Source organism: Cibotium barometz, chromosome 10 (assembly GCF_041138505.1).
Source record: "Cibotium barometz isolate CiBa-2024 chromosome 10, ASM4113850v1, whole genome shotgun sequence".
Taxonomy (NCBI): Eukaryota; Viridiplantae; Streptophyta; class Polypodiopsida; order Cyatheales; family Cibotiaceae; genus Cibotium; species Cibotium barometz.
The window spans coordinates 8,180,645-8,199,600 of record NC_141055.1 but is presented as its reverse complement, the minus strand read 5'-3'; the positions used below and the strand labels follow the sequence as shown (position 1 = coordinate 8,199,600).

Below are 18,956 nucleotides of genomic sequence, written 5' to 3'. Positions count from 1 at the left end.
ATCAAGGTAGAGGTATGATGTATTTCATTTATAATTCATGTGTGCATCCCTTGGGCTCTGGTTGAGTTTATGCCTGATTTATGCATGTTTATGCATAACAATTATCTAGAGAGATCTTAGGGTTTTAACATTGGTATCAGAGCAATCTCTAGTTAATTGTTGGTGATTTTTCTTTCTTATTGTAAATTTTAGCTTTTTTTGAAGTAAATTTTAATATTTACTAATAAAAATGTTATTTTGTTGATGATTTGCACGTGGATCATCGATATGGTGATTGGAACGCGTGTTACTACTATTCAATGGATGAATTGATGTTGCAGGGGAATTCCGTGAGTTTAATGCTATTTTTTTCTATTTTTTATGGTTTAAAATAAGCATTAATAAATTTTTTTACAAAAATACCACATATTTTATTGTGGATATTTTTGGTAGAATGGATTCCCTAAATTTCTAGAAATTTTAGGAATTTTTTTCTAATTTTTAGAAATTTTTTGAGCATTTTTATGGTTAAAAATGTATTTTTTATACATTTTTTTGGGTTTTTCCGTGGGTATGTGATCAAATTTCTGTCAATTTTTTGCTGAAATGAAGTAGGGGACAACATGTTGATGCATGAAATGCTCTCCCGTGTGTGTGTGACCCTCTCTGCCTCTCAATTTTGATTTTTTCTTCTTTTTTCCTCTCTCGCCGTGTGAGTTTCTCTTAAAAGGGGATTTTTAATAAAATATTAATCATAATTAATATTTAATTATACGTAAGCTTACTTTAATTGAAAGATTAATTAAGGCTTAATCCTCCTCTTTGTTAACAGAGAAGGAGGGGGTGGAGGATGAGAAATGAATGGAGAAGAAGGAGAGGAGAGAGAGAGTCCTCTCCCTCTCAACTTTTGCGCACGCAGGGGGGTTTCGCTGTGCAGGCGGGTGGAAAAAATGCCACCCCTCCTAAAAAATCAGTTTTTAAGCTTTATAAAAAGCTTATTAAAATTTTGGTTTTTTTAAATTTTTATTTTCTAAAAAATGCATTTTTTTAAAATAAAAAAAAGCTTTTGAAATCTTTTTTAAAAAAAAGCTTTTGAAATCTTTTTTTTAAAAAAAGCTTGGAAAAAAGCTTTTGATTTTTTTTTAAAAAATAAAAAAAAAAAGCTTTTGAAATCTTAAAAAAAAAGCTTGGAAAAAAGCTAGAAAATGTGAAATTCGAGATAAAAATTCTTTGAAAAATTTCTTCTAGAAACCTTTTGGCTTTCCGCTTTCCCGAAACCTTTTGGCTAACCAAATTCCGGAAAATCTTTTGACCTTCCATATTCCAAAAACTTTTGACCTTTCATATTCCGATTTTTTTTTGTCATTTCATTTTCTCGAAACTTTTGGCTTTTCGTATTCTGGGAAAACCATTGGAATTCTGAAATTTTTTGACCGTTCGTATTCTAAATGCGTTCGGGGTAAATTAAAAATTTTAAAAAATTCTTGAAAATTAGTTAAAAATTAGACAAAGGTTATTTGAAATTTTTGGAAAATGTGGGGTTGGTGTTTGGCATGTGTGTCCATTCAGGTACCCGTGACCATTCAAATTCCTTTAAAAATATATATTTTTGACCCAAAAAATTAAAAAATCCATTAAAATTAAAAATTTTCATTGGATTTGAGAATTGTCGGGCAGAATTGGAAATTTCATGAATGATGGGATTCTCAGGAAAAATGAAGAATATTCTAGAAATTATTTTTAGAATTCCTAAAAATTGATATTTTTTAAAATATCAATGGTATTTTGGCAAATTTAATTACTAATTTTTTTTTGGGAAAAATATAGGTTTGGAATACCATAAGAAAGGTTTGGTGAAATTCAAAATTATTGAATTTTGAGGCCCTATTAAATTAGAAAAAATTAGGAAAAAATCATGATAATTTTTTTTTCTCGAGAATTTAATATTTTCGAGGGTTATTTAATGTTAAAGTACGTTTTCTCATGCTGACATTAGATAGATGCGGGTTATTCGCATATTATTAATACGATTATACCTCGTATTAGTAGATATTTCTGTTTGGATTTATTCTAAACTATGTTTTCATGATTTTTTAAACCATTATTTAGCCATTCTTTTTGGACATGTTCCTTAATTTCTTTTAATGGCTATAATCTAAGTTCAAAGTGTGTTTCACCTTTGACACTTTTCCATGATAATTTATTTTGCACTTATTTAAGTGTGGTCTATGCTTAATTTTCTAAGCCTAAGATAAATTCTATCATGGGTTAGTTGATCGGTTTGTTTTGGTGGATTTTATTGGATGTTTTCTAAGTTTTATATGGACTCATCAGGTTTTGCCCTAGATCACTTGTGTCTAGGGATTTTTTATTGAGTGTTACACACATATGTCACTTGCTTACTTTGGAGTTTTGTTTGAACAAGACTACGTTCATATACTCCGGATTGATGAGTTGGCCACCAATTTTAATGCTTCTTTTGGCACGATTAATGACCATTAGATGGTATGCATTGATTTTTATGATCAACTATGGTTTTCATGGATTTGAGGAGCTTCTATGCTTTTATCCATGGTTTTATAAGGATCTTTTGATCTTTTGGATAATTTCATGTGCTTTGAGAGTAGCATTTACCTTCGTTTTTTACACGTAATTTTGGAGTATATTTCTTGTACTCTTGTACATATTCCAACTCGGATACCTAGTTGCTTATGTATCCAGGTGAGTTATTTTTTTACCCTAACTTTATTGTGTTTTGGGTAGTTATCATTAGAAAGGCACCAATAATTCAAAATTCTTTTCTAATGATATACTCGGAAAGAGTTATTCCTTGATGTAGTCTCAGGTATATAGAGACAGGTTTTAGTATGTGAAAGTCTGGGATAAGGCCATCTTATTCCTTTTATACAGGGATTTATTCATATTTCCTAGACGGCATACTAGGGAGTTTTAAATTGTTAAGGTATGTATGGGTGGTATCATGGTGGTATGGGATGCTAGTGATCCCTCACATATATTATCTTATGGGATAATTTGGACTCAAGATTGTTGCTTTGCTTACATCACTTAGCATGTTGACCTCAACTTTCAAAGACAATCTCATTTTCTAAATTCACTAGAAGTTATAGTGTGGGCATTCTCTAGATAAACTTCTTCTATCTATAGCCTGCATGTTTTGATGAGGAAAATCTCATCGGCATATTAACTTGTTGGAATCTCTTTCTTTAGAGTTCAACGAGTTTATCTTATTGTGTTTGGATTAAGGAAATTTGGATTTTTTCTTTGTGGGCATTTCTTTATCTAGTTCCGTACTTTAGGTGATTTATACAATCAACCTGATGGTTTACGGATGGACATATGTGACTCATCGTCGAGACACTAATGACTCTCTATGTTGATATGGGTAACTCGGGACGTCGATTATTCCATATGCAGATGTGGGTATGTCGGGGCACTGATGAATCCCTAGTTTTTGCTGTTATAATGCCATGTTTTCCTACTTTATTCCGAATGGTTTACAACGAGGAAGTTACTTTAAATGTGAATTGCTCTAATCATCCGTAGTCTGATGGGCAAAACAGAGCGTATGAATCAGATTATAGAGTATATGCTTCATGCATATGTCTCTAGAAAATCATCATATTGGAAAAAATATCTTCCAATGATGGAATTTGCCTATAACAGTTTTAAATATACGGCTATTGGTTTTAGTCCGTGTATACTTATGTATGGGTATCAACCTGGACACCTATTGATGTCGGTCTTAAGGACATCGGGCTTGATGCATCGAGGGATTTCTTGCGAGATATGTAGGAAATGCTGACTGAAGCTCGGGATTCTATTAGGAGTGCTCAAGATAGAGTACGATTTTATACTAATAGGGGACGCTCATCTCGGTCTTTTGAGCCAGGAGCGTTGGTTTATTTTAATGTTCCTAAAGATTCTCAGACTTTGTCAATAGAAAAATGCTCGAATTTATCTCCTAGATATTGTTGTTATGATCCATGTTATTTGACGGATGATAGTCATGGTCATTTATTATTTGACGGGGATGCCCGAGTATTTTTACTAGTCAGTAATGAATGGACTTCCATGTGTGGGTGGACTCCCACGTGTATTTGGTGACATTTTGGTATTTGATTTATATTTTTTTATGATGCCTATTTCTCATGAACGCGTTAGGATTGATTGATGCGATGTCAATTGATTGTTACTGACGTGGTTTTTGTTTATGAGTTTAGGTGATGAGGTGTGCAAGGGTCCCGACTTAGATGTTGCACAGTGCGAGGGTACCGATTTAGGTGTCGCACGGATGGTGGATCAAGTCGTGGCATGTGGATAGATCTCATTATCATATTCATAATATTTTGTGGCTGTATAATGGCATTTGATTTTATTTTGATATCATTGTGATGTGTGTGTGCGCACGTGTCAATTTATTGTACAGTGTGCGTGCGAGCACTAGTTGATTTATTTTGTAATGTGCATATGTGCACAAGTTAGATTATTGTATTAGAAAATTGTGCAAACCTTAGAAGGCTTGAGGACAAAGGCTAATTTAATGGCAAAGTCCAAATATGGATGTGTACTCTATTTTTGGCTCAAGGCCTACTTTTGGAATATATCACAAATATCCAAACGAGAAGACTCGCCACTCATGTTGGGGGGGGGAGATTGCACCGAGCCTTGTGCTGATGGTGATGTTTTTCTTTCTCTTGCCTTATGTTTTGTTATGTGCTTTAATTTTCAATTTAATTCAAGTAGTTATTTTAATATTTGATATAATTTATGAGTTTTTGATTATTCTCTTCAAGAAGATTAAAGGGCCCAGTGACAGTGGTATCAGAGCTTTGGTGTAATTGAATTTTAGAGCTTTGGTGTAATTAAATTTTCTTGAAGGAGGTCAAAAACTTGTGGACAAAAAGGTGAAAGAGACAAAAACAGAGGTGATTTTGGTAATTTTCTTGAATTTGAATTAAAGAAGAACACGTTTAGGGTGTATGGATGAAATAAAGCTTTTTTTTAACCATTGGGTAATCAATCTCCATCAATCTCCATTGGGTAATCAATCTCCATCAATCTATTGTCCAAAGGGTAAAACTAGGTGGAAAACCATTAGTTGATTTCCCAACACCACAAAACCACCTTCCTTCACACTAATCCTCTTCCTAATCTGTCTGTATACTGATTGAAAGAGCAAGGAAAGGAGCGTTGAGAGCCATAATCAAAATTGCTAAACCTTCCCTTTGCTCAGTTTCTATAATAGAGGGATGAGAATTGTTCAAGAGTTGTTTTCAAAAATTACTTTTGGTTTTATTTACTTTTTCCTCCTAAGTTGATGCACTGGGCACAAATGGGCAAGCTTAAAGTTATATATATATATATAATCCTTCTCCTCCTCCCTCAAATCTTGGCCGACTGCACGAAATCCAAGAGGCGCTGAATTTTTTCTCTTCTCCCTTCTTCTTCTTATGTGCTGACGTTGCGGGTTGTACTCAAGAGGAGGGGTTTGATAGCTTAAACTTATAAAGGCCTTGATAAAGCTTTATAAAACCAGCATAATATATATACATATTTTTGTTGCTGTATTTTTTTAAAAAAATCTCCCTCCTTCATCACCGGGCGCTGCACATTCAGAGAAGAAGAAGGCGACTGTGATTATTTCTCTTCCTTCCACAGTAGGGCTGGGCCGCGCGAAATTCTCCAACTGAAGAGGGCTTATTACAAAGCTTATAAAAACTTTGTGAAAAAAAAAGCTTATTAAAGCGCTGCGTAGATGAATAAAGCTTTAACAAAGCTTTATAGTGATAAAGCTTTATAATTTTTTTTAATTTAAAAAAAGCTTCATATTATTATTATTATTTTTCATTTCCCTTCTCTATTCATGCGCTGAACGCACCCTAGTAGAGGTAAAATTATTTTATTATAAATATATACAAATAAAGGCTCTTGCTCTATCTGTCGTACGTTGATTGTTTCTCCACACCATTTAGTGAAGTTGCTTTAATTTTGCACAAGTGATTGAAGCTTTAATTATTAAAGGATACATGGATTATTTCTTGAAAAATTATGCATTTGTGTATTGAGCTAACTTTGCAGGACACATCTAACTCGACATTCCATATGAGATAAGAAACCTTATCTTTTCTCTTGTTTTAATTTTTTCTATTCCTTTTAATTGTCAGGAAATGGGTGAATATCCACACCGTCCTACTATTCACAGGAATAGATTGATTCTCTCCATATTATTTTGAATCAAGAACGAGAGCATCGTGACGTTAAAGCTGTAGAAGTATCTGACATGCATAGCCTGACCAATGACATCGTATCTAAGCTGTCTATTGTCAAGTGTTTCAGGTGTAAGGTGATGGGACATTATGCTAAATCTTGCCCGACTAAAAAGAAGAACCAAATTGCACCAAAGGACACGCTTGACACCAAAGAGGTTAACGCACTCGACACATTAACCAAAGGTGGAGGTATGTGTTAAAAATTATTTATTGTATACAATTTCTTGTTTGCTTTTGTATCTGTCTTCTGAATATTCTTTCCTTCTAGACCTAGTTATAAAATTTTAGAAAACTTTAGCTCCCAAAAAGAATTTTAGACACCCTGACCTAACTAGAAAGATATCGAGACAAGATTAGCAAAAGTAATCTTCAAGATCTAGATGCCCAAATTCAAGTAAAAATGACTGCTAGACATTTCATAGAAGATTAAGACCAATTTAAAGATTCAAGATCCAAGCAAGTTTCTCCAGTCTTAGATTCAAGTTATCAATTGCTTAACCATCGACTAGTGATGAGAAAATTAAAGGAATAGCTCTCAAGTGACTAGAAACCAAACTTAAGTTGTATGCCAATCACAATTACGAAGTTTATACCAATTCAAGTAAAATTTTGTCTAAATTTTCAGGTGTTCTAGTTTAAGATCTATCCGAGTACAAGATTCTTTCTAGACCAAGAATTGCTCTAAGTCAAAGATATATTCAACCACAAGATTTAAACCCCTTAAGAACAAGATTTATTCAAGAATTGCAATTATGATTTAACTAAAGACTAATCTCTCAATTTTTGTCCATTCAAGTATTCTAATCCAAGCCAAGATTCATTACTAGTATATCAAGTTCTTGCTATCAACTAGGGCACAAGATGTCCATCTTTCTTCAAGTTTTGATTTCAAGTTTAAGATCAAGATCCCCTTTAGATTTCATTGTTTACAAGTAAGATTCACAAATTCAAGAATTATAAACCTATTCAAAGATTATAATTTTTTAATTTAGTTAGACAATTACAAGATTAAGATAAAAAATAGATCCCAAGAATTCATCAAGTTATTCACAGTAATTTAAGTGATTATTTTTCAATCTTAAGTTGATAAGAATTTCCATTTCGACCTAATTCATTTCTGGAATAAGATTTGTAGTCTAAATTTGAGGATAGAGAAGAAAAGTTGTGTCGGAATGAAAGTTTCAGAGGGAATTAGCTACTCCGTCTCAAACTTCTGTTCTTAAGGTAGTGTCGTGTGGAATTAATCTATGGTATGGGACATTAGTTTGGTTTCACATGGCTACACTAGACGCATCTATGTCTTCTATCTTTCACCAGCCAGTGTTTGTATGTGGAAGGTACCTCTGTGGAATGGGATACTTAGATCCATTCCACATGCGTTCACTTGTTTGGTTTTATTTTAAAACCTTATCAGATTCACGTGGAACATAGGATAAATCTTTGACTTCAACGAGTTCTTAAGGAGTAACTGTGTTATCCTCACCTCCCAGTTTCCCTTTCAATCTATTGATATGAAAGACTGGATGAACTCTAACATGTGGAGGTAGTTTTAAGTTCAAACGCAACCGTGCCAATCCGATGTATAACTCAAAAATGGACCATAATTGTCATTGGACCCTTTATTCTTCTTGAAGAGAATAATCAAAAACTCATAAATTATATCAAATATTAAAACAACTACTTGAATTAAATTAAAAATTAAAGCACATAACAAAACATAAGGCAAGAGAAAGAAAAACATCCCAATCAACACAAAGCTGGGTGCAATCTCCCCCCCCCACAACGTGAGGGGCTTCTTCTCGCGTGGGTATTTGTAATATATTCCAAAAGTAGGCCTTGAGCCAAAAATAGAGTACACATCCATATTTGGACTTTGCCATTAAATTAGCCTTCTAAGGTTTGCACAATTTTCTAATACAATAATCTAACTTGTGCACATATGCACATTACAAAATAAATCAACTAGTGCTCGCACCACGCATACTGTACAATAAATTGATGCCTGCATACACACACATCACAATGATGTCAAAATAATATCAAACGCCATCATACAGCCACAAAATATTGTGAATATAATAATGAGATCCGTTCACACACCACGACTCGATCCACCATCCATGCAACACCTAAATCGGTACCCTCGCACTATGCAACACCTAAGTCGGTACCCTTGCACACCTCATCACCTAAACTCATAAACATGATCCACGTCAGTAATAATCAATTGACATCGCATCAATCAATCCTAACACGTTCATGAGAAATAGGCATCATAAAAAAATATAAATCAAATACCAAAATGTCACGAAATACACGTGGGAGTCCACCCACACATGGAAATCCATCCATTACTGACTAGTAAAAATACTCGAGCGTCCCCGTCAAATAATAAATGACCATGACTATCATCCATCTCATAACATGGATCATAACAGTCCCCCCTGTTGGGAAGCAATTGTCCTCAGTTGCACAATCAATGAGTGGATGGCTTCATGGCACAAGTGGAGGACAAGATCATCACATCAAACAGGGAAAGGAAACTTTCTAGTTGACTAATCCCTAAGGTTAAAATTAAGTGAAAAGATAGGGAAATTGAGGATTTGACTTGGGAGTCGGTTGAGATTGTTTAGCATAGTTCTGCCTTCTTTTCATTACAAGAGTGCAATGTTTTGAGAGAGGGGAAGTATGTTATATGCACATTATGTGTGCATGTACTAGGAGGCTAACCCACATTAGGCTTGTGAGCATGGGAACATGGGAACAAGCTCTAGTAGAGCATGGGTTAGGACTAACCTTAAGGGTTAAGGTTAGGGTCAGGCATCCAAGGGTCACACATGGGAAATAGAGAGTCAAGAGTCACTTGAGGGCCCTCCTATATAATAGGGGCATGGGGCACACTCAAGGGAGGCTTGGGGGATTGGAGGCTTAGGCTATGGTCTCTTGTGTAGAGGTCCATATCTACTCACCTACTATTTCACACTATAGCTACATGCTATTGGATTGGAGTTATACCTCTTGATGTTATGGGACATCAAGGTAGAGGTATGATGTATGGGACATCAAGGTATGGGACGTCAAGGTAGAGGTATGATGTATTTCATTTATAATTCATGTGTGCATCCCTTGGGCTCGGGGGTGGTTGGGTGGTTGAGTTTATGCCTGATTTATGTTATGCATGTTTATGCATAACAATTATCTAGAGAGATCTTAGGGTTTTAACAATGAGAGAGAGGGGAGAGGGATAAACAGAGGTGGAGAGAGCATGAGTGCGCATGTTAAAGGAGGAAGAGAAAGAAAGGAAGAGAGATAGAGTGTGTAGAGGGAGAACGAGAGAGAGGGGAGAGGAATAAACAGAGGTGGAGAGAGCATGAGTGTGTGTGTTGAAGGAGGAAGATAAAGAGAGGGAGAGAGATAGAATGTTAAGAGGGAGAATGAGAGAGAGGGGAGAGGAACAAACAAAGGTGGAGAGAGCATGAGGGTGCATGTTGAAGGAGGATGAGGAAGAGGAAAGAGAGATAGAGTGTGTAGTGGGAGAAAGAGAGAGAGGGAAAGATGGAGGGAGATAGAGTGTGTAGAGGGAGAGTATGTTGGTTGAAGTGGGTTGGAGGAGGATAGGGCACATTGGGGGAGGTGGGGTTGGAGGAGGATAGGGCACATTGGGGGGGGAGGTGGGGGGAGGAGGATAGGGCACATTGGGGGGGGAGGTGGGGGGAGGAGGAGGGGCTGGGCTAGGGAGGTGGGCTAGGCTAGGAGTCGGGAGGAGGGGACAAGAACGAGAAGACACAGATATAGAGAGCGAGTGGTTGAGAAAAAAACTCCAAAACCTGCTCTCGAAGAGACCCGCTCCGTGCCCATCCCCTACCTCTGGCATCCCATGCTTGACGAGAGCCAGCAGATATCTTAACCCACTTAAGTAGAGGCTAAGTAGAGTTTGGAACTATCACACGTACATGAATCTAGTAGCTTGCATAATTTGAATTTTATGCCCTACCCCTTGAATCCCTGACACCCATCATCATAGAGGGTGAGAAGTACTTGCTCATGCATCATCATAGAGGGTGAGAAGTACTTGCTCATGCAATATGTCTTGAAGCTCCTATAGACAGCATAAGGGTGAGGATTACTTGCTCATGCAATATGTCTTGAAGCTCCTATAGACAGCATAAGGGTGAGGATTACTTGCTCATGCAAGATGTCTTGGGACTCCTTGACATCATCATAGAGGGTGAGGAGTACTTGCTCATGCAAGATGTCTTAGAGCTCCTAGACATGAGCGAAGACGACTTATACTGCATGCTTTTTCAGGATGCACGTGATGATTTCATTGAATTCAACATACATGATGCTACACCTACTATTAATGAAATCGATCTCACTAACGATGGCCCCAACTTGGATGATCTATTGTGAATCATCCAAGTCCACGCATCTATTACAAATGTTGCTCCCAAATACAAGATTTTGGATGTAATGAGAGGCTGCAGAGGAGATGTTCTGGCCTTGACAGCAGTACTAGGGACCAAGATTTTGGATGTAATGAGAGGCTGCAGATCTGGCCTTGACAGCAGCACTAGGGACCAAGATTTTGGATGTAATGAGAGGCTGCAAGAGGAGATGTTCTAGCCTTGATAGCAACACTATGATGGGGAGTGATAAAGGGATGCCCATTTCAGGAAACAACCTCGAGGCACTAGTGGAGAAGGAGTAGGATCAAGCCAAGTAGGTAAATTATGGGAAACTTTTCATGAAAAGTTATTTTCTTTAGTTTAAACAAAACTTGATGTGCAGGATCCCTAGGGCTTTTAGAGGCCCTACACAAACTTTGGGATTGATTAGAGCCTTACAAGGGCCCCAACCAAAGGATCACATGTAGGGCCCCAGCCAAAGTTTGGGATTGATTAGAGCCTTATAAGGGCACTAACCAAAGGCTCACATGTAGAGCCTCACACAAAGTTTGTAATTGATCAAAGGCTTTTAGAGGCCCCACACAAAGTTTGGGATTGATTAGAGCCTTATAAGGGCCCCAGCCAAAGGCTCACATGTAGGGACCTGAATATGATAGATTCAACAACCATGCGAGCCTTCAGCTTAAGGCCCTTGCATGGCTTTGATCAGCCCTAAACTTTGTGTGGGGTCTTCACAGACCCCAAGGAGTCTACATGACGTTAAGTTTTCTTTGAATTAATGTTTTTTTTAGGGACTTGGCAATGTAAACATTGTTCTGGCATATGCATGCACTTATACTAACATAATTTTCCACATCTAGTTTGCAGTATCTCATCCATGTAGACTGATAGATCCGAAAGGCAAGGAAGACTTCAAGACTTAGTCTCGAAAGAATATGTTAGCTAGATAGACATTCCATAAGTCTACATGATCCTCGGTTCGCTCAAGTCCTAGACTTATTAAGCCTTGTACCCAAGTGTTAAGACTTGTACACATGCCCTAGAATTAGTGAGCCTTACACTCAACTCTCAGGCCTTGGACACAAGTCTAGGACTCAAGTCCTAGACTTGGGCCTTCCACACAAGTCTAGGACTCAAGAATTTGCATTTGCCATCTTTGAGTTTGCACTATGAGAATCTCCATCTTTTCTAGCACTCTTATTGCCACACACACACACACACACACACACACACACACACACACATACATACATACATGCATGCATACATGCATACATACATATGTATCTATGTATGTATGTATGACATATACATACATATATATATATATATATGTGTGTGTGTGTCATACATATGACACACACACACACACACACACACACACACATATGTATGTATGTATGTATGTATGTACACACATACATACATACATACATATATATATATATATATATATATATATATATATATATATATATGTATGTATGTATGTGTGTGTGTACATACATACATACATGTATGTACACACACACATACATACATATATATATATATATATATATATATATATATATATATATACACACATACATATATATACATACATACATACATACATACATACATATATATGTATGTATGTGTGTGTACATACATACATACATGTATGTACACACACACACACACACATATATATATATATATTATATTATATAATATATATATATGTGTGTGTGTGTACATACATGTATGTATGTATGTACACACACATACATACATATATATATATATACGTGTATGTATGTATATATATATATATGTATGTATGTGTGTGTGTACATACATACATACATACATACATATATATATACATACATACATACATATATATACATACATACATACATACATACATACATACATACATATATATATATGTATGTATGTATGTATGTATATACATACATACATACATACATACATATATATATATGTATGTATGTATGTATATACGTACACACACACACACACACACACACGTAGCAATCAAGGACCATCCATCCTGAGGATAAAGCATTGACTGCACTTTTTTAAGCTTCTTTGTGTCACCTAAAAGTTTTAAACCTACCCTTTAACTTAAGGTAGTTCTTGCACACTTCACCCCAAGCTTACTTTAAATAACTGCTTAAAAATATCATATTCTAAGAGACAAGTTAATCCTATGCCAATCACCTCCCTAACTCACCACAAATTGCTTGCTAATCTCACTATCCAAGTGACCAAAATGGTAACTATTAGTGAATCACCCTTTGTCTCACCCTAAAAAGTTAAAGATAAGCATACATCTTCCTATCTTTCATTATACTCTTAAAGAAATTTTAACATTGTGCATACGAAGGACTATATGCAAGATAAAAGAAAGAACTAACAAGGACACGTTGTTGCAAAAGCCAATGATGTAATGACATGTTTCTTCATAAATTTAATTTACAAAAAGTCAATGTTAGAATACCATTACCATTATCTAAGAACCCAAGGTCACATCATTAGCTCTAGTCTTTTATATTTGAGGAAAACTTGTACCACTTAGAGTAAAAACCTCCTTCTAATCTCTCTCTCTCTCTCTCTCTCACATGTTTAGCCAAGCGTGATATCCTTAACAGAAAACTCTCTATAAGAATTCAATCATTGAGTCTTGGGACTTATTCTTATTTCTGATTTGATGACTAAGCTTTGCTTGAATACGTTTTTAAGAACCTTTTAATGTCACTATAGTAATAAATGAGCTGTAATTTTTTAAAGTGATGTGGAACTATTCAAGGACATGCTTATGTTAGATGTGTGCTTAAAAAAAAAGCTATAATGTTTACAAAAGTGTAGTTTGAAATGCTTCCTTTTGACGTGAAGAAATGTGCTTATGGAACTCTTATTTTTTGGAGGTTAATGAAATTCACTCCTATTTTAATCGCTTTTCCTTTCTTAACAAATGCGATAAAAGGTCATTAAAAATATTTATACATTATGTGGAGTTTATGTGTAAGTTAGCTCTACACAAAATTTTGGATAATTTTATGCTCTAGTTAGCACGCATTGTAATGCAAGGTTTTAAAAAGTTGTTAGCGAAAGCAACACCATACAATTTGGACCTTGACAATGTTTAAGGGCTCAAGACCTAGTGCCCCTATCATATAAAGTTAAATCTTAATATTAACTATAAATGGTAACCTACAATGTTTGTGAAAGGGCCACCATACAATTTGGACCTTGTCATTGCTCAAGGGATGAAGACCTAGTGTCGTATCATGTAAAGTTAAATCTTGATATATAATAGCTATATCTTGATGATGACCTGAACTAGTGGTACCCTCAAGAGTTGTACAACTTTATATCTTGGGATTTATAAATGCTTAATTAAAAAAAACACTCTTGTTTGACTCTTCTTTATAGATAAGTGCATTTTCAGGCTGCTGTTCTTAGCATTCTATATATGCAATAGCATTTTCAAGGTCAAGACCAATGGCAAGTGTTTTATTGTTTGAGCGTTCTTTATATATAAGTGCACTTTCACTCTCAAGACCACTATTGAGGAAAGCGTGTGTTGCAAGGCCCATTTTGAAGGCCATTTTCGAAGAGAGAGAGAGAGAGAGAGAGAGAGAGAGAGAGATATGACAACACCAAACGCCAGAGAGTTGAGGAAGAGGATAGAGATGGTAAGCCTAGGCTATGGGATTTTGATTGGGATACTCGTGTTGATGGTGCTCTTGATGGTATGTGCGACGAGAGTGTGCGCGAGGCTACGCGCGTGTGTGAGGGTGAGATTGGCACGTGTAGGAGGAGGTGGCGGCAGCGGCAGCGGCAGCGGCGGCAGCAGCAGAGTAAGGCCCGATAACCATATTGACAGCACCACGGGGTGGCCAACAGCGGCTATTGATGGAGCTTTGGCAATGGAGAGCTGCCCCAGGTTCGTGTACAACCAAAAGGAGGCACGTGCCGAGCCTGTGGGGGTGCGGGACGGATCCTCTTGCTGCTCCATCTGTTTGGTTGACTACCAAGATGGTGAAACTCTCCGACTGCTCCCCGATTGCGGCCACGTGTTCCATGGCATTTGTATCGACGGCTGGCTACCTTCCCACGCGTCCTGCCCCCTTTGCCGCTCTTTCACCCCCACCCGCACCCCCCTCACGCCCCACAATGTTAACTTGGGTTCTCGTCTTTCTAACGTCCTTGTAATTTGACCTTAGCTTTGGATTACACACATATCATGACCCTCTATGTACTCTACACTCCTCTACTCCTCATTACATGACCCTCTACTCTCCTCTACTCTACATTCCCCAATAATCTTAATGGGCGTTTACACATCCTGTGTCCACATATCCGTTTACTCTACACTCCTCTGCTTGTGTGTTTATATATATACATCATCCCTTGTCCACCGATACCTTTTCCAAGAGTTATGGGCGATTCTCCATATCGACTCAAAGTATTACAACACCCTCAGTTCCAACACCACCAACGCTGCCTTGCTAAGTTAAGTACCACTTGTTGTTAGACTTTGTATGGCATTCTTGATTGAATTGTAAATAAATAGGTTTTGTTGCTTTATTAATCAAACAAGTGTAAATAAATAGGTTTTTTTGCTTTATTAATCAAACATCTGTAAGTTGCATGGCAATACGAGTGGTCTAAGAATGCTTTTTATTCACATAGAATTTATTTGCATTAAAAACACATGTGCTTATGTTTGCCTCTCTCTCTCTCTCTCTCTCTCTCTCAATATCTATTGATTTGTGTGTGTGTGTGTGTGTGTGTGTGTGTGTGTGTGTGTGTGTGTGTGTGTTTTTACAAATGTATGACTCCCATAGAGTTTTGAACGCTAAATAAAATCTCACATTTAGAGATTAAAAAAATGTTATTTGTATTTAGATTTAGTAGCAAATGATAAGTGCCCTTACATTTAGAGATTGAAAAATGTCATGTGTATGTAGACTTAGTAGCAAGTACAAATGAAAAGTGCCCTCATTTGTATATAGATTCAGTAGCAAGTACAAATGCCCTCACAAGAGATTAGTAAGGGGAATTATTGGATTTAACTTTGTTTTTTGAGCCCATAGTTATTGAAAATCAAGGGGAAGAGCTGCCACTTGCCACCATCCAAAGAGCAAATTATAAATTAGTAACATGACTTCCCTTTTTTGGGAAGGGAGGTGTAAAAGCCCACCTCTACTTGTTATACCTTTTATAATAAACCTAGATACAAAGAAAGCTATTTTTAGTAATAGAACATTTTATCATTTAACTTGAGTTTTTAAAATGAGTTTAAATCATGACACAAAAGGGAATTTAATGAGAATTAAAGTATAAAACTTTGAGTCATGTTAGGATCTGTAGCACGACTTAGGAAAGAACTTGGAAGGTCATTCAAGGGACATAAGTTTTAGACTTAAATATCAAGTAGTAATTTGAAGCTAGTCTATAATGGACTTAGCAATTTCAATATAGGTTCTTGAAACTTGCAACTTTTAAAGGGAACATAGAGCATAGTTAAAAATTTCCCTAAAAGATTGTAAAGGATTTTGAATGTCAAGCATTCGTGTATATGAGCCTATGGGTATGCATAGGCCAAAGTAGACATAATTATTGGGGAAAAAAAACTTCCTAACCCTCCAAGGAAAGCAAATTCAAAAGAAGAAAGTTTAGCCATTAAGCATAAAAAATATGATCAATCACACAAGATTGTGAGAAGATGACAAATGTTAAAATAATCTTTAAGATATTTGGTTTGTAAGGCTAATCAATCAAACCGTAGGGTTTAAAATTATAAATCAATCAAATGATAGGGTTAAAAAATAATAAAGCTAAAAGATTTCATCAAGAGAGCAATGAAAATAAAATCTTAATATGGTAATCAAGGTAAATATGCAAGATCAAAGGTCTTACAAATAATGTATCATCTAAAAATACAAAACTATGAATTAGTGAATTCTAAAATCTTGATATGCATACTTTAATGAAAATAAACTAGTAGCCATTGGGCACCCTGGTGGGTGGACAGACCACCCTTGTATATAAGACAATTTCAAGGCTCAATGAAAGGACTCTTCTACTAGTGAATTTTCCCTTGTAAGATTGGCTATTGGATTTCTTCTTTCCCTCTTGCATGCTTGTGGCTAGAGAGAGAGTGTGTGAGAAATGTTCTAGCATTTAGAGTGTGAGGAGTGTGAGAGAGGGAGTGAGAGAGTGTGCAACATTAGCTACTTTATTAGGAGTGGCTTGTGGAACAACAACACCCAAAGGAGATCTTCTAGCATAACAACCTAGAAGGAGGGAGGAGACAAGGGTGGAAACATGCTAAGGTGGTATGCTTTTTGTGCTTAAAAGCACATTATAATGCACAAAAAAGGTACATTCAAGGAAACTTTTTGAGGCACAATAAAAAGCATGTAAAAGGCACATAACCAATAAATTTATTCACCTTACTTTGTCATCATGAATTGTAAAGGATTGAGCACCTTTAAAAAAGAAAACTTGTTTCTTGTACCCACCTAATTGACGTGGTTTCTCCCACCCCTGCACCTCATCTCTGTGAACTATCCAAGAACGCCAAGTTTGCCAAGGGTGTTGTCACTAATATAACCAAATAAAATATGCTAGAGAAAAAAAAAACGATGGATGTGTGTGAATGGGGGTAAGGCAGCAACAATAATGTCATTATCTCATGGGCTGAGGTAGCATGACAACATTGACACCTCAGGGAGGTCAGTTTTGCCATCCATTACAAGATGTCAATGCTATAGATAGACAATAGTGAACATGCTAAAATGGCAGTGGCAATGAAGGAAAGACTTACTGAGAGAAGACAACAACTTGAGAAGATTACATTAGTCTTAAAGGAGGAAAACGTCACATTACATTGGAGTGTAAGGAGTGTCAACTATTATAACTACTCTTCAAGAGAGAATTGCATTTTCACAACAAAAACTATGTAGGTTTTAAAGGAGGCACATATTTTTTTGAAGACTTTGCTTGTAAGCTTGAAGTAGCCATATCAGCATGTACTTTGGCCCTGTTGTTATTTGGTGTTAGTCCAGAAATAATCAACTTTCCTTCACATGTGGCATCCTTACAGGTTAGATCATGGCCCTAGTTGATAGCATTTTATTCGTTTTTGGAACATGCTCTAACTCCATGCATAAAAACTATGCATGGATAGAAACTATGCTTTAAGCATGCTCTCCCCACACATGTATGTAGATTGAAGAAATAATTATATGTGTTGAAGTAAGCACCACATGTATGTATTGATCGGATTAGCAAGTGTCTCATTAGCATTGGCTTTCATGTTGGGAACTCAGATTCTTCACTATATGTGGAGAAGACATATATGTGAGACTGCGATTTATATGGATGACGTGATAGTCTCACATGTGATTGTGAGAATGATATAGCTAATATGAAGGTATCATTGAGTAACTAGTTTGACATGAAAGACTTTGGAGAATTGAGATTCTTTTTTAGCATTGAGGTTATCAGAACATCACATGGTATATGGTTGATGCAAAGGCAATATGCCTTGGATATGTTGGCAAAGTATGGCATGAGTGGATGCAAGCCTATGGTGATACCATTAGAGAAAAACATAAAGCTAAGGGCTGATTTTGATGATGAGTTGGATGATGTTACCATGTACAAAAAGCTGGTTGGTAGCTTGATTTACTTGACTATCACTAGATTGGATTTATGTTAGATTGACCACTATGGTCTATTTTATGAGCATGTAAAGGATGTGATGGTGTGTGGTTACACATATGTAGATTGGGCAGGAAGTGCTTATGATAGAAGGTCTACTATTGGGTATGCATTTAGCATGGGAAGTGCTGTAGTGAGTTGGAGCACCAAGAAGCAACCCATAATTGTAGCTATGGGTTTATATGAAGTAGTTTGGCTAAAGGAAGCTACTTGATGATTTGGGACAACATCATGATGAAGGAGTCATCATACATTGTGACAACATGAGTAGTATTCAATTGGCCAATAAGCCAATATATCATGCAGGGAGACGAAATAGAGTTGGTGTGAAAGCTAGGAACCCTTGCTTAATATGTTCTCTGTTCCTCACAACAAAACATACTCATGCATAGAAAAGCATAAATATCAAAAGGGCTTGTGTGTGTGAGAGCTTACCTTGAGGGGTCAAGAAGAGCCAATATATCATGCAGGGAGACGAAATAGAGTTGATGTGAAAGCTAGGAACCCTTGCTTAATATGTTCTCTGTTC

General features: G+C 36.4%; 1 protein-coding gene across 1 annotated transcript; it reads left to right on the top strand.

Annotated features, from left to right (window-relative positions):
• The first annotated feature begins 14,327 nt into the window (after positions 1-14,327).
• Positions 14,328-15,297, top strand: LOC147634516 (putative RING-H2 finger protein ATL69). Its single transcript, XM_086803366.1, has one exon. It carries the CDS (start codon positions 14,344-14,346, stop codon positions 14,911-14,913), a length of 570 nt encoding a protein of 189 aa, XP_086659492.1. The 5' UTR covers positions 14,328-14,343; the 3' UTR covers positions 14,914-15,297.
• Positions 15,298-18,956: the final 3,659 nt, after the last annotated feature.